Consider the following 15,057-nt stretch of genomic DNA (forward strand, 5'->3'; position numbering starts at 1 on the left):
TTGAGGAGAGATATTTCCTTTCTTGACGGAAAGCATAGGGGAACATTGTCAAGGTGTCAAGGCCACAGAATCAGGGTGTGTTAGTTTCAATACCGCTGCATTTTCTCTCTTCACATTTTCTCTAATCAGCCGGCACGAACAGAGAGGTCGTCTAGCTATATTTGACCTGATTTATGGCTGTTTGAAATGTGCATATCCTCAATAATCTAGAAATAATGCTGATAAAGAAATGTCACTGCGAATAAAACCGTAAAATATAAAATATAGATCGACAGAGGACCTGATTCTTTTCATTATATAAAAACCAACAGGAATCTTTCATGGAACCGTTTTGTTGTAATTAATCCAATGTTACACTAAATCTGTTACAAGACTGTGCACATGGAGCCTGGCGTTGGATAATTTGCATCATATAAAAAACATGCTGTCACTGAGACTGGATGCTCACTGATATCACACGTGAAATTTACGGAGGCTCATCTGCTCCCAGGAAATACCCTGTCACTACAAACACTGACTATAAAACAGCCCCACTGTTCTCCTGTCAGTCCTGACTGAGGGCTGCAAATCTACAAGGGCCCAAATAAAGACATCTGTCATACTTGGAAACAAAGCTTTTCCTCCTTCTAGTATCACTCAGTTTGAGAGATCCGAGATGTTTTTCTTTAAAAATAAACCGAACCTCATCCATGAGACTACATCGTGTTCAGTTTGTCTAGTGCAGAACACTGAATCTTGTGTGAGCAGCGAACTTAGTGAGAATGGACGTATTGACAAGAAAATAAATGTGTTCGGTCTATTTCAAGACATTGTAGGAAGGACAAACAAACCACGGCTCAGAATAAGTCTTCACAGATGCTAGGTCACACCCAAAACTCTCAGTGCCGGCAGTGAGAACTACAAGTCTTCATAGGAAAAGCTCAATTATTCTCATTGTGCAGAGGACGTGCCTAATTGCACTCTGAAAGACTTTAAATGTCGAACAGGTAGCTGGACAGGTGTGATTTACAGTAAACACCTCCTGAGTATGAAATTTGCATAAAATGCAGCCTGTCCTCACAAGTCACATTCCTGCCTTGACCACTATTGTCTCTTTGTTTACTCTTGTTTATGTAGTGGAACACCGCAAGGCCACATGTTTGTGTGAGCTCCACGGTGGCATCAGAGATAAGCCCTGGCAAATCACCAAAGATGGTTATCTTTAATAAATAAAGCGCATACGTAGCGAACAGCGGCAGGAAAGCTCCAGCAGCGAGGGGCTGGTGTCTGGAGCGCACCACAGACGTCCTCTGTGGATGTTTACACTGCGGGCAGAAGGGGAGGAAAAGTTTTCATAACCTCATTTATGAGACAATGGTCAGCTTTGACTACTTCTCACAACCAACTTTTAGAACAAGCCAGTTCACCAAGGCTGCATTTTCAGTAGCGTGTCGAAGCAAGATTTACCTTCATTATTGATTCTGTTTCCATCTTGACAAACGAATTGACACACGTGGAGCAGAAAAAACAAATGAGTCAGTTCTCAGTGTTGTGCAAATTAGGCAAAACCTAAGCAGAAAGACAGGATGTATCTCCTGAGGGAACAGCTTCTTTCTGCTAATTACAGTATTTACTTTTGGTGTGTATCATTATGATGACCGTAAATGACAATGGCGGTATTGCGTAGCCGTCTACTTCTGAGGGAAGTGACTCAACCGTAGACTGAAAAAACACTTTAACAAGCCCAACAGTATCAGCTCTGCCTGGCATCCTGCCTTTATCATTCGGCTTATGTAACATATTAACAAACACTGATTCCTCTCTCTTAAAATCACTGTTTATCTCCTCTTAGGCTGTGAGTAATTGTCAATTCTACACCAGCGGCCTAAAGTGAAGAAAACTGTTGCAGTTAATTAATAGCAAGGACGCCAGTGGTTAAATTATTGTGTATTCTCAAAGCCGTGCGGGGAATATGGAGGCGCTTCGTTGTAACCTCACCGAGTCGTTCGAACCATTAAGGTCACTTATTAACGTTAGCTCATCTGACTGCAGGGACGCCTTTGAGGCCGGTCTACGAGAAGTGGTTTTGTATTTTGAACCCTCTACAGAGGAGATGAATTAATCATTATTCCCTCTTATCTATTTCATTCTCTCGCTCAGGCTTAAAGCAAAAAAAAAAAAGTCTCTTGAACTTTGTGTACTTCTGACGGAATACATAACAGCAGTCCTGCGACTGAACTCAAATTTCTTTCACAAAGAATACAATGGATCCTAATATCGGTCTTATATGTGCCTCAGGTAGGAGTGTCAAACCTGCTCTGATGTTGTCCTCTTTAAATACCAAATGAGACGCTGTACATGTTTCTCACAGTCTCTCAGAGAGCAAATTACATCAATTACCACAGTCTTAGGACATTCCATGAGAAGACAATGGCCGTGAGAGAATAAGTCAAAAGCAGACACAGTAGCAGGTATAATGGAGACACTGGAGTCAGGTATTCGAGTTGCATTACTGTGTTGTTAGTGTGGCAGTAATACGCAGGTGAATCACGCTGCTGATTACTTCTTTCTCATGTGGATGAGGACCCGCATGGGCCACAGTATGAAACAGCAGAACCTGTCATCAATTAGCTAATGGCCCAGTACATTGTTTGCCAGGCTGGTTGTATAGCACACACAGTGTTCTCCAGGCTGAAATACATGTACTAATAGCTTACGGATATTTAAAGCTATCTTATTGTAAAGTTCTTGACTTTTAACTAACAAAGGTTTTTCAATTAACAATAAGCTATTAATTCTACAGTCATAAACGTCTGGTAAAGGTCAGTGAGCCCTGATGTGATCATTTATCTTCATTTATTATCATCGCCATCATCATTTATTATCTTTCACCATTAGTGGAACCTTATGAATCAATTAACACCTCATGAAGTACGTCTGATGGTGAACTGGTACCAACGCCTTTTAATTTAGAATTATCCTCTAAAAAATGGTTGGTTGGTTAAATTGGTCTAATTATGCCTCTTCTTAGTAGATAGTCTGATATGGGGAAATTCAGCATGTGTTTCTCACCACATATTCTCTGTATAAGAAAGAAAGAAGAAGAAAACATGAGTATCAGTGCAGATACCGGTGCAGTGGAGCCTCTCTGAAAATGCGGTTGGGTAGGAACAAATGAATGTATCTCAACTCAAAAACAGAATACAATCGAGCGAAGCTGCATCCCCATGGACAGACCCCTCCTTAACACACCCACACACACAGACACACAGACACACAGACACACACACACACACACACACACTTTTCTCCTTCACATGCTACACAGATGGAGCCTAGAAACACCGGAAATCCAGTCCTGGCTTTGATTGGCCAGCGGAACAATACCCCTCGGGATGACTCACCCCCTGTGATTCAATGCCACTGTGAATAGAGCATCAGGGGGAGATGCAGACACACGTATGTTGAGTGTGTGTGTGTGTGTGTGTGATTGATATTCACAGAGTCTGTATGGATACATTTCCCTATGAAACACTAGTTTCCCCTGAAGAGAGCACCTGTGAGGCTCAGCATCCGGCTGTGGGATAGCAAACGCTCAGCAGCCCATTTGAACCTTTTTTTTCTTCTTTTTTTTTAAACAAACAACACTGAAACACTTGTATGGTTATATATGGGATAATTCACGTTTCTCTTGATGATGAATAGACAGTGATTTAGTTTGAAAAAGTGGAATTGAAGGTGCTGAGAGGCACAAAAATAGAGCATGACTTAATCTCCACCCAAAGCAGATGTGCACAGAAACTATTCGGCTGCTTTCAAGTGCTCCCTATGAGCTCCTACCTCTGAGATCAGAGTTTTGAAGTGAATGTGGTTTGTCACGGATTCAAGTGAATGGTCCTGGCTGGAAATCATCACAAAAAGCAATCAGCTTTTTATTTAATATAAAAATCGAGAGGCGCAGAGCTGCCTTGTGTGCTACAGAGGGGGGAATGTGAAATTGAAGGGAAACTCTTTAGGTTATTGGTAATGAAAATGTCCAACTGCACCTGTCACATATATGAGATGCAAACCATACAGTATCATAGTGTAATAAAGCACATCGTTATTGTTCTCTCTACCCACTAAAAGTCAGATCTCATCATGTCATATTTATGGAAATTCCTCCTTTTCATTTTCTTTTTAGGTTCATGATGTGGGTATTTCCCACCGTTGCTGAAGGCAGCGTCATCCTTGCAGCTGTGAAACCTGACAGTCTGACCAGGGGACATCAGCTCGAGGAATTCCACTGTCCGTCAGCTGCGAGAGACAGAATTAGAGGAATAGGAGAAGCACGTCCTCTGTGCAGGTCTGTACATGTCTGCAGGCTGGGCGTTGTCATTCAGAGCCATTTACAGCACCGCCGAGTGTCACTTTGACCTGTTCACTGTGGACGAGGTGTCTGGGTGTTAATGCTCATCGCACCGTAAACGCACTGCACCCACTACACTTCCATAAATACAACGTCCATCCCCAGGGTCTGTTGACTCTCCTCCACCTTTGTCCCTCTGCCCTTATTTTCCGCCTGCAACCGGAGGTGTTTGTATGAAGAGCACACTATGGATGAGTAATGTCTGTTAGTCAGTAAGAGAACGCTTCGTAACTCTTGTATTTTCTCAGTCTCAAGGTCTCAAGTCTCCTGTGATCTCTTTTATCATACAGACTTTATTTCACTGTGTATAAATTGGCTGCTTTTGATAATATTACCCATCAAACCCTCCAAAGAGCTTTGGAAATCGCAAACAACTCACTGCGTTATTGGTCAGGACCATTCAGTCTGACACTATGTGAGATTTTGCGGCTGCGATTTTTCAGGGACATCTCTGTGTGTTACTACAGTGTTGTGGTGACATGACCTGAACCATGATACACCTGTCATTTAAATATCATCTTATCATTACCATTACGCTTAGTAGGGCACCGGCATTGTTGAGGGAATACAACAGGTAACCCAACCCTAACCCTGCATACCACTGTCACGGATTTCATCACACGCTGAATATGTCAGGCACTCTGACCATATGTAACCCTTCCCAGAAAAAGGAACTCCGTACAGTCTGTTACATAAAATACTTCCGTTACGGACACATGCTTTAAAGACACCAAATGAATTAATCTGACCATGATATCAGACGGCCACTGCTGTGTGTTTGGCGTGAGCTGCTGGCTGACACGCCTTTCTGCAGATTCAGTTTTTTATCTCTTTCTTCACAGGACGAATCTTTCACAATAGAAGAATTTCAGGTACTTGCGGTAATCCCGTCTGATGTCTCCACAGAAACCACAGGTGTCCCGTTTGAAGCCGATCTTTTACAGTTATGCACACGCAGGAATGCACCTGAAACTTTCAACCGAGACATGTGGAGCAGCGCTTCACGAGAAATAACAGGTAGAGAAATCCTGATTGTTTCCAGGAGGAGACATTGGAACAGATACACAGCAGTGTGAACACCTGGAGGAATCTTTTATTGGTTGTGCCAGTACATAGAGTTTTAAAATCTTTATGCTGCACCTCTCCACATGATTATTGATTGTTCGTTTATTACATCTGACAGTTAATCAGCATAATGAATAGTAATACAGAGGCTGTAATGGTATGGTAAGTTAACTTCTGAACTGTGGTTGTGGAGACTTAGCAGCATGTATTTGTTTAACAGAATGCAGCCTGGAGGTTTGCACTGTCCCCTGTGTATTAAATTTAACACAACACTAAATTCTAATGCTGTTTACTCGAGTTCTGGGTCTCATAAAGAGTCAGTGCGTGTCCATATGGAGCAGAGTAACTCGCACCAGGCTCTGTCTGCTTGCAGATGAAATACGAGCAAGAGAAAAATCAATATTCATTACTACAAAGGCTGGATAAGATGTTACATATTTTATTATCTTGATCTTGCTACTGCTGACTGAAGATCGTCTGAAAAACAGAAGAAACACTACAACACAGAGCGGAAGAAAGACACTCTGGTGTTCAGTGTGTTAGTGTTTTCTACTATGTGTCCAGCGCCGGTGGGCGTGGCCGCTTTGTTTCTTACTCTAATGATTAATGGGACTGCCTGTGGAGGGTGCGACACATAACTTTTGTTTGAGTTGGACACTAAAGCCGACCAGTGTGTCTTACTGAAACTGAGACATTCTCATACATACATCAAATTTCTGCCTCCTGGATTCCCCTTCATGTGGCGCCCCAAACATTTCTGCATTCCTCGCATTTCTGATCACCACTAATTCTCGAAGAAACCCATCCGCTCAGACTTCACCAGGGTTGGATTACCAGCGCGTTGGCTGCTGTTTGATAAATGCCACATGCAGCCCTGGGAAATACCCCGGCAGCGCTCTCTGTCTTGTCTGTTTCTGTCAAACTCAGCGGCTAATTCCTGCAGAAGCTGCCACCAAGTGCTACCTAATGCCAACTTAAACCTCTTTTATTTTACTCAATCTTTCAGCTTCTCTCAGAGCTGATAGCTTGTCATTGCTGCTGCTGCTGCTGCTGCTGCAGATCTCTCTCTCTCAGATACCTGCTCAATGTGAGAGCTGCAGCTGGGGAGAATTACACGCTGCTACAAATACCAGCCTGGCTGAAAGGAGTGCCTGGGAACATCATCTTTTTAACATTACCAGCACATACCATAAGCAAACACATATGGTAGGAATAAAGAGAGGTGCTTGCCTTTTTTGAACAGTAGTGAGATGTGCATTCATTCGTGTGCACATGCAATCCAGACTGCAGCATTAGTAAAAACATGCAGTTATGGTGACATGGCACTGAGCTGAGCTCCAGCAGCAGAGCGTGAGGAGATTTTTCTTTTCTGCCATTTTCCCGCAGCAACTACACGAGCAGCCGACTTAATGACAAGCTCCGGCCGAAATGACAGAGGACCCTACTTGTCTGTGTTTGTGTTCTTGTATGCGTCCCTTTTTATTGGGATTAATGGGGTATGAAAACCAGGGCTGACACACACACACAAAGTACATGCACATTTCTCATTACTCACACACTTACATAGACTAAATGAGCAAGCAGCAGCCCATATCTCGGTGAGGTATGTGTGAACCGAACACGTTTGACTAAGAGGGGTGTGGAGTGTGTGTGTGTGTGTGTAAGTTCCTTATTGATCTGTTGATGTCACTCGGACCAGAAAGAGTTGAGCAGCCTCCCGTGGCGTCAAGCCATCGATCAATGTTCAGCCTCTGTTTCGGAGAAGCAGGAAGAAATATTGTTGTCATAAACGCTTGGTCACTCCCACGGTGACTAAAAGCCTATTTTTAAATCACAACACCCCACCACTCCTTCCTTTGTGCACTTTCTGTGGTACTTAAAATTAAGGAGTGACCAGAGATCTCACTGGGCATTTACATGAAAAAGGGCTTGACAGCATGCTTGCTTAATTGGCCATGAAATCCTGATTGGATCGGCAGTCACTCAGCTATTGGTTTGTCGACAGGAAGTGAGAGAGAAGGAAGAAAAGAGTAGGGCGCCAATCATCGGCCAACAGCTGCCTTCCTCCGAGACATGGCCTATAAAAAACAGCCTGAGATGGAGACACACACACACACACACACACACGCACGCACACGCTGTGATGTTGATGCATCATCAGGTCATCATTCTATTCTGGTCACAGCAGGAAGAGGGGCTGCTGAACACCATCGCAATGCAATTATTTGGCCTGAGGAATCAATAGTGGAGAAGATTAAACCTTTTTCTGCCACGCATGACCAGAGGGAGGAAGTCACAGGTGGCCCGTTCTTCTCCCTCCATTCCCCTTCATGCCCCTGACTCAACTAACTCCTATAAGGTGCCAGTGGGAGTGACAACAAGGCTACAACAGCTGCTGCTGATAGAGAGAGAGAGAGAGAGAGAGAGAGAGAGACACGTGGGGGGGGACGGGACGTACCAAGGGACACCAATGACGGCTAGAGACAAAATAGGAGCAGCTGTGAGTGGCCAAAACAGCTGATCAAGTACTGATAACTCAACTACAGAGTGTGTAAAGGGAAATCAGAGAGGCCTCCATTCAACAGTAGGAATTTTTGATTTACACTGACCATAAAGCGATACACTTAGCTACACTCAGATCCAGTAAGTATCAGGTTCCAGACGGCCACAGCTCACAGTGCAGCACGGGATAAAGCCTCAGTGGTAAAAAAACCTGACTTCTGCTAATACATTGCTGACTTGTTGCGGTTGCGGCTTAAAGCTTTCTTGTGTGCAGAATAAGTCTGATGTGTTAGCGTAACACACAGCACCTGTGGCCTCATTCTTCACAGCTCACATACTGGCCGAATGGCAGACTGACACCATGTTAAGACTGGTGCAATTGGTGTGTGTGTGTGTGTGTGTGTGTGTGTGTGTGTGTGGTGTGTGTGTGTGTGTGTGTGTGTGTGTGTGTGCATGTGCTGGTGTCGTGTTTCAGGCAAGGTGGGCAGCCACACACAGAACAGGGCACAGACAGTCTGCGAGCTGTTTTGAGCGCCGGCTCCTTATTAAGCCGCCGCCCCTCTGTACATCCAGTCTGGCTGACCCCAATAACTCTGCTTCCATGCTAAACCAGGAGGAGGATAATTACTATGCCAGCTTCCAGTATTGGAGATAATTCAACTCATTAGGATTTTTTTTTTTGATTAGCCTCAAAGCACTGGAACATAATAACCTCAGCATGTTAACAGGAGGAGAAAGCTTTCTCTCATATTTCTCCCTCTAGTTAACAAAAGGACTTAAAACTCCCCTCAACCGAAGGTAATACCATCCAGGTGAACCCCCTCTCTTCTTCCTCTCCTCCATTAACCTTTCCTGCCCCCTAGTACCCTCGGGACTGGTCCTTGTTCACAGCTGTGTGTGAGTGTCACTCACTTCAGATAGCCGCTGCCTACAGGCCCTTTTCAGCGGGAGAGCTGAGCTCAGGCCGTCCTGGTGCTCTGACAGGTCTGCTGAGCACAGGTGAGACCATCTCCACTTGCTGATGGACGGAGCCGGACAGCTCCAGGCTTAGCATGCCTTTAGCCCAACCTGACTGACAGCTATGAACATCTCATCCTCTTACACAGACAGCTGAGACCTCAGCTCCCCGGGCAGTAATGACACTCGTGCACACACACACGCACACACACACATGCACAACAGAAACAAGCACATACCTCATGTCAATTTGTGTTGTGTAAGATGCTTTTTTAAAGAGTCAGTGTTGCCAAATAACAGAAATAACTGGTGCTGCCGAGGCTGAGCTCACCACAGGGTATTTTCCATGTGTTGTCCTTTAACATGTAAACACCAGTTTACACCACAGCATGGCAAAAACATCAATCACACCAAGACATTCAGTCTCACAAGACTGATGTTTCTTATCTTTCTGCTATGGAGGGACATTTTTCTACTTTTTCTTCTAGCACTTAATAAATCAACCCAGGGAAAATACAAGACTTAATAAAAATGCACTTGATTTTCATTTGGAAACAAAATGACTTAATGCCACTTATCAAAAATTAGACTAAAACTACACAAAAGTAGTAGACAGTTTTTGTAGTGCAACAATCAAAATGCAAACACTGCAGCAGGTCTAAAGGGCTCCCTGTGCTCAGTCAGGCTAGTATTTCGTAAAAGAAAACAACTTGTCAGTAACATGTAGATATGGGAAATTTTTCATTCCTGGAGTTCTGATCAAGAGCCAAAGAAAAGGGTTGAAACTTTTCTCCTCTTCTCAAACGGAGCCAGATCAGAGTTCAGAAAAAGGGAACGACTCAGTCTTGTGTTTGTTCTAAGACTTGGATCCTGCAGTGTGTGGTCAGTGTTTTTTAAAAGTGTGAGGGTGACCTGGCAGCAGACAGAGAGAGAGAGAGAGAGAGAGAGAGAGAAAGCCTCAGCACACACAACGCCCACTGCTTATAAAACACCTACGTGGGCAGTTTGCATTCCCAGGTGCACAAAAGCTGCCAGGCCAGAAGGAGCGAGGCAGGAGAGAAGGCAGAGCTGGCCTGGTCTGCAGGTGCTCACAGAGGCAGGGATTGTTCCCTCTGGAGACGGAAGCGGGGGGTAAGGGTGTATACTGTAAACATATACACACACACACACACACACACACACACACACACACACACTGTCACTCTCCCTCCCAGCACCCTGATTACATCAACCTCCTAACCTCTTCTTCACATCTAGGCTCCCTGTCTGCGCCCACCCGCTCTCACACCTCCAGGCTCGGACTCCCAGCATTCCTCAGCCCGGTGTTAGAAAGAGGTCGCCTGGGGATCAGGGGCCAAGCGGAGTCTGAACCAAGACAAGCCAAGACAGGCCAGGCAAACCAAACACACAAAGCACCCTGCTTTTAGCCGGGCCCGGCTGGGTGCCTCTCAGAGAGAGACCTGCAAACGCAGACGGTGCAGAGGGCAAATCAGCTACACATGCCGCTCCACTAACATACTGTGTGTGTGCCAGTGTGGCTGTGTGCATAACCTAAATAATGAGCCAGTACAAACAGCATTAAGAGTCAAACACCCTTCACAGTTTCCTGTTTCTTGTTTAGATTTCATACTAACCAGACATCACCTGGAAATGTGAGTGTGCTTTATACAAATACAGACACCGTGCTAATAATGCCGTTTACTCACCCTCACTCACATTAACAAAACATGAGCAGTTTGTACCGGCAGCACATGAACGTGCGTAATGTGAAATTTGGAGTCTGATTATTTACATTTTTTGGACTACTGCTGTCAGAAAAACAACAAGACAAAAAAGAGTCACTGATATGAAACGTAGAGTTCATACCAGTGAAACGGGGCGGAAATGAGATTTGGAAGTGGTGAAGTAGCTTATTCACAGGAAAGCCAACAGAAATTACAACACTGATTTATTTTTCCTGTTAGATATTTTTGTCCTCAACACACCATTCAGCTCACCCAGAGTCGGTCTGAGAACATCAAGTGACGGAGGAAACACTGGGCTGTATTCTTTCACCCGCAAACTCAAACCTGCCCGCCTGCCCCTCAATGGTGCTTTGTGTGCAGGTTGCTAGGTGTTTGAATGAGTGTGAGGACTCATGGAGACAAGACTGGGTCCTGTCCTCCAATGAGAGGGCTTTGCATGGTATCTCCCTAAAAGGTGAATTCATTGGGTTTCCCGGGTAGAGCAGGAAACCCCGCCCGGCGTCCTCAGACGCTCCGGGTACACGCATCCAGGCTCTGAGCAGGACAGCCTGCCTGGCTCCTGACTTTGTTTTGCTTTCAATTAACCTGCCCTGCCGCCACCACCACCACCGCCTCTACTGCTGCTGCTGCTGCTGCTGCTGCTGCTGCTGCTGTGGGGATATGCTGCTACCAAAAAAACCTTGTTTAGGTCAGTCTGTGATACTTTGGGTGCTAAGTAAATGTAACCAGCTTCGATTTGCATATATAGAGCGAATTATACAAACTGAGTTCATATAAAAAAGCTGGGGAAACGTTCAGATCCTCTTCCAATCAATGCGGCATGTCACAGGGAGACAATAAATTAATTCTTGCAGACATTGAATTGCTGATTTAGCATTACATCCCTACAACTCAGTCACGATGGACAGTTATAAAAAGGAATCCAAATTGATGCAGCAGAAGAAGAGAGCTGTCATCTTTCTATCGCCACACCCTCCGATTTTTTCTTGTTTGTAATTGCAGTTTTCAGACTCAACTGATGCTGAATGAAGCGACATCACTTCGGGAAATTAGAGACAGGGAAGTAGAGCCCATTTTTTTGGTTTTCCCATGAGAAAACTTGAAGTGTTTTTATTTAAATCCTACATTAAAGCACCTTAATACATATAAAGGGGAAATATTAGAGGTATAAATAAACAATTAGTGGGTTGCTCATGTAAATTAACTCCATAATGTGCAGCATTTATATCTGTAAGTTGTGATCAATATCTCTACCAAACAAATCTTACATTTCAGTGTCGTAACACCAACATATCCGAGCTACACGATCATTCACCCTCACGACAAGGGGAATGTGTTTAGCTGTTGAGCTCACATTTTTTTCACATGTACAATTATGGGATTAAAGGACTTACCTGTTTGCAACAAGCCGATTCCACTGTCCGTTACTTTGTAATGCCGCTGGATGTCGAGCACGACACCTGTAAATGGAAGGAGAGGGAAAACATGAATGTGGTTTCAATACCTAATAATAACTATAATCACAGGTATCGAAACAGTCATCTCTCTTTGACTTATGCTTCATTTAATTGTGGCTTTATGGTGGTCTGTTGTGGCTTGTGATTATTGTTGGATATGATGTATAGACAGAACTCACTTAACGTCCCTGAGGAGCAACAGCCCTGATAAGTGCTCTCTTGGCTGCCGTACAGCGCTAAACTTTAGTAAATGGCTGCAAAGATTTCACTGCAGGGTGTTACACTTTATAAGAACAATTTCTAGTGCTAAATTACACCTTCTGCTAAACACACACACAAAAAAAAGCTAATCTCTTAACACACACGCACACGTTCTCCAGCTCCCATTGGCTCATTGGCTCTGGGGAGCAGCTCCAGCACAGTGACTGGAGTTGATTTGGGCTTTTCCAGATGACACTGCAAACGGCCGTGTGAAGTGGCTCTCAGCAGTCACACAGACATACAGCAAAGAAACCACAAGGTCTCTGAAGTCGTCTTACTGTGCCCCCCCCCCCGAGAGGAAATTCACATACTGTGCATGCCTATGATGCTTTAATGAAGTGCACGGCACCTGGTGCTTGGCCAGAGGTAGGACAAGGAACATACAGGAACAGCTGAATATCTTCTCATCACAACATTATGACATGTGTGTTCAATGTTGCTAGCATGTAAAACATGCACAAGACATCTCATAAACGTTTTAACACGTCATAAACATCAGAAGATCAAGAAGATAAAGAAGATCAGAGGGTGATAAATTGGGGTCAAAGAAAACCCCTTTATGGCTACGTACAGTTTAAAGCATCAGTAAACAAGAAGCAACAAGTCTCATCAAATGAATTCTGCTCCTCTGGAGACCACCAGCTTGGAAAATCTCAAAGTCTTATTTTCTAACTCAAAAGAAACACAATAATACATCTCTATCCTAGAGATCCTTGCAGTCCAGATGCAATGTGGTGAGTCTGACCCTCTGTGAAACTGGCAGGCTGGTCCTTGGGAATTGCAACACAGCTCATGAAAATGGAACAGCAGCATGACTAACATTTTAAAAAGCTGGCTGCCTCTGATCCGTCTGCCCCTCTCCTCCTGAGCCCAGCACACCGAGCACAGCCTGACCTCTAGACTAGTGCATCTCTGTAACTTGCAGAGATAACTCATGCATAATGTCCTTGTCATCTCAGGGTCGTGGCCTTGGAGGATGATGAGGCAGATCACAGCCAATCAGGTAAATAACAGCGTCTTAACATAATAGGCGTCGTTGATACTGCCATCCTCGGCATTGACATCGCCTGTCTATTTGTCAACAGGCAGGTTCAGGTTGTGTGGCAGGGAGGAGAGACATAGGTCAGATTCTTGTCATCTGAGTCAAACCACCTGCTCACATTCTCACAGCACAGGCAGCATTCTTGTTGCTATACGCTCACAGCTCCTTTTCCTTCTTTCGCTTTCACAACAACTCCACTTCTAGTTATCGTTTTCATTGAAACCAACAGTTCAGTCGCCTCGGATTCCCCCGTGTGCTACATCGCCTCCGTCTGTTTTAACATGTGGTAACTGCATGTCTTCATCAGCAGTTCCATCAGAGCATTCGGTGAAGACTTAAGCAGAAACCGTCTAAACACAGGTACGACTCAGCTGATGTTTCTGTCACATTGTGATTTCCGATGAATCGTGAAATCACAATGTGACATTATACGTCACACAGTCCTTTACACGCCTTTAATTCTTTGTCCAGAGGGAGCTGATCTGCCAACCGCACACTGACATCAGGTACATGGCCTCAGCAGACAGGTTGGCTGTGACAGTGACTACACCCCCCCTCCCCAACCCACACCCACACCCCCCAAAACCACCACCCCACCCTTCGGTCGGCCTGTCAGACAGCGACAACACTGTTTAACAGTGTGCTGTACAACTGCAGCTGTACTCTAATTGGCCTGGAAGACGTGCGCACGCACACACACACACACACACACACACACACACACACACACACACACACACACACACACACACACACACACACAGACATATACGCAGCCTGCTGGGAGGGGGATTCCTATGCCAGATGGTGGAGCGTCCCTCCTGGACAGAGTCTGCGTTTGTCTGAGCCACACCCGTCTACACTTGCCACACAATTAGCAGACGATTAATAATGGTGGAGTTGGTAAAATGTTGTTTACTGTAAGATTTGGAAAAGATGGGGCGCTGGGGCTGCTGGATAAACTGGAGCTGCGGTCCTGTTGTGCCAAGTTCAACAAGATCATATCAATCATCAAAATATTGTAGGAGAAGTTAATATAATAATAATAATATACATTACACACTACTTAATTCCAGCAGCCACCTGTGAATGTGCATCAGTTTAAGTAAGTGGTGGAAGTCATATCAGGGCAGCAGTGTTTATTGTAGAGGTTGAAGTGCAATGAGATGTGTAATGAATAGTGTTAATCTGTGAGGGATTACAGCAGCTCCCTGTTTGTGTAGCAGTGTTTCACAACTATCATCTCTTCTTTCAATGAGGCCTTTTAATGCCTCGAAATTAAACTCCGTCCTTTTGACTTCTCTCCCCCATCATTCTCCCCTCTTCCTCCCTCCTCCATTCCCATCTCTTCTTTTCTAACTCCTTTTTCTTTCTTAGTCAAACTCATATTCATATTTTTGGACTTATGGACCCAGAAGTCCATTAAATGTACACAGAGAGATTCAGTGATGTATCTAACGACGAGGCACCACAGACCCCACCCGGGCTGACAGTGCCCAGCTTAGTTGCCATGGCAATGCTGTATGGGCACTCAAAGAGATAAAGGTCAAGAGACCACAAAGGAACTCAGCTTTCCAACTCTCCAAACTGCCCCTCTCTAACCCTCATTGCAACTGGATCCAGTGTTCCTGCTTCAACATG

General features: G+C 44.6%; 1 protein-coding gene across 2 annotated transcripts in view; it reads right to left on the reverse strand.

The window, feature by feature from the left end:
• The window catches only part of spns2 (SPNS lysolipid transporter 2, sphingosine-1-phosphate), a 63,884-nt gene that overhangs the window by 32,485 nt on the left and 16,342 nt on the right, over window positions 1-15,057 (reverse strand). For both annotated transcript variants that reach the window (XM_056396870.1, XM_056396871.1), the window contains exon 2: window positions 12,051-12,116. In XM_056396870.1, the coding sequence (XP_056252845.1) occupies window positions 12,051-12,116 (66 nt within the window). The remainder of the gene's footprint in view (window positions 1-12,050; window positions 12,117-15,057) is intronic.

This window comes from Seriola aureovittata, chromosome 15 (genome assembly GCF_021018895.1).
Source record: "Seriola aureovittata isolate HTS-2021-v1 ecotype China chromosome 15, ASM2101889v1, whole genome shotgun sequence".
NCBI classification, from domain to species: Eukaryota; Metazoa; Chordata; class Actinopteri; order Carangiformes; family Carangidae; genus Seriola; species Seriola aureovittata.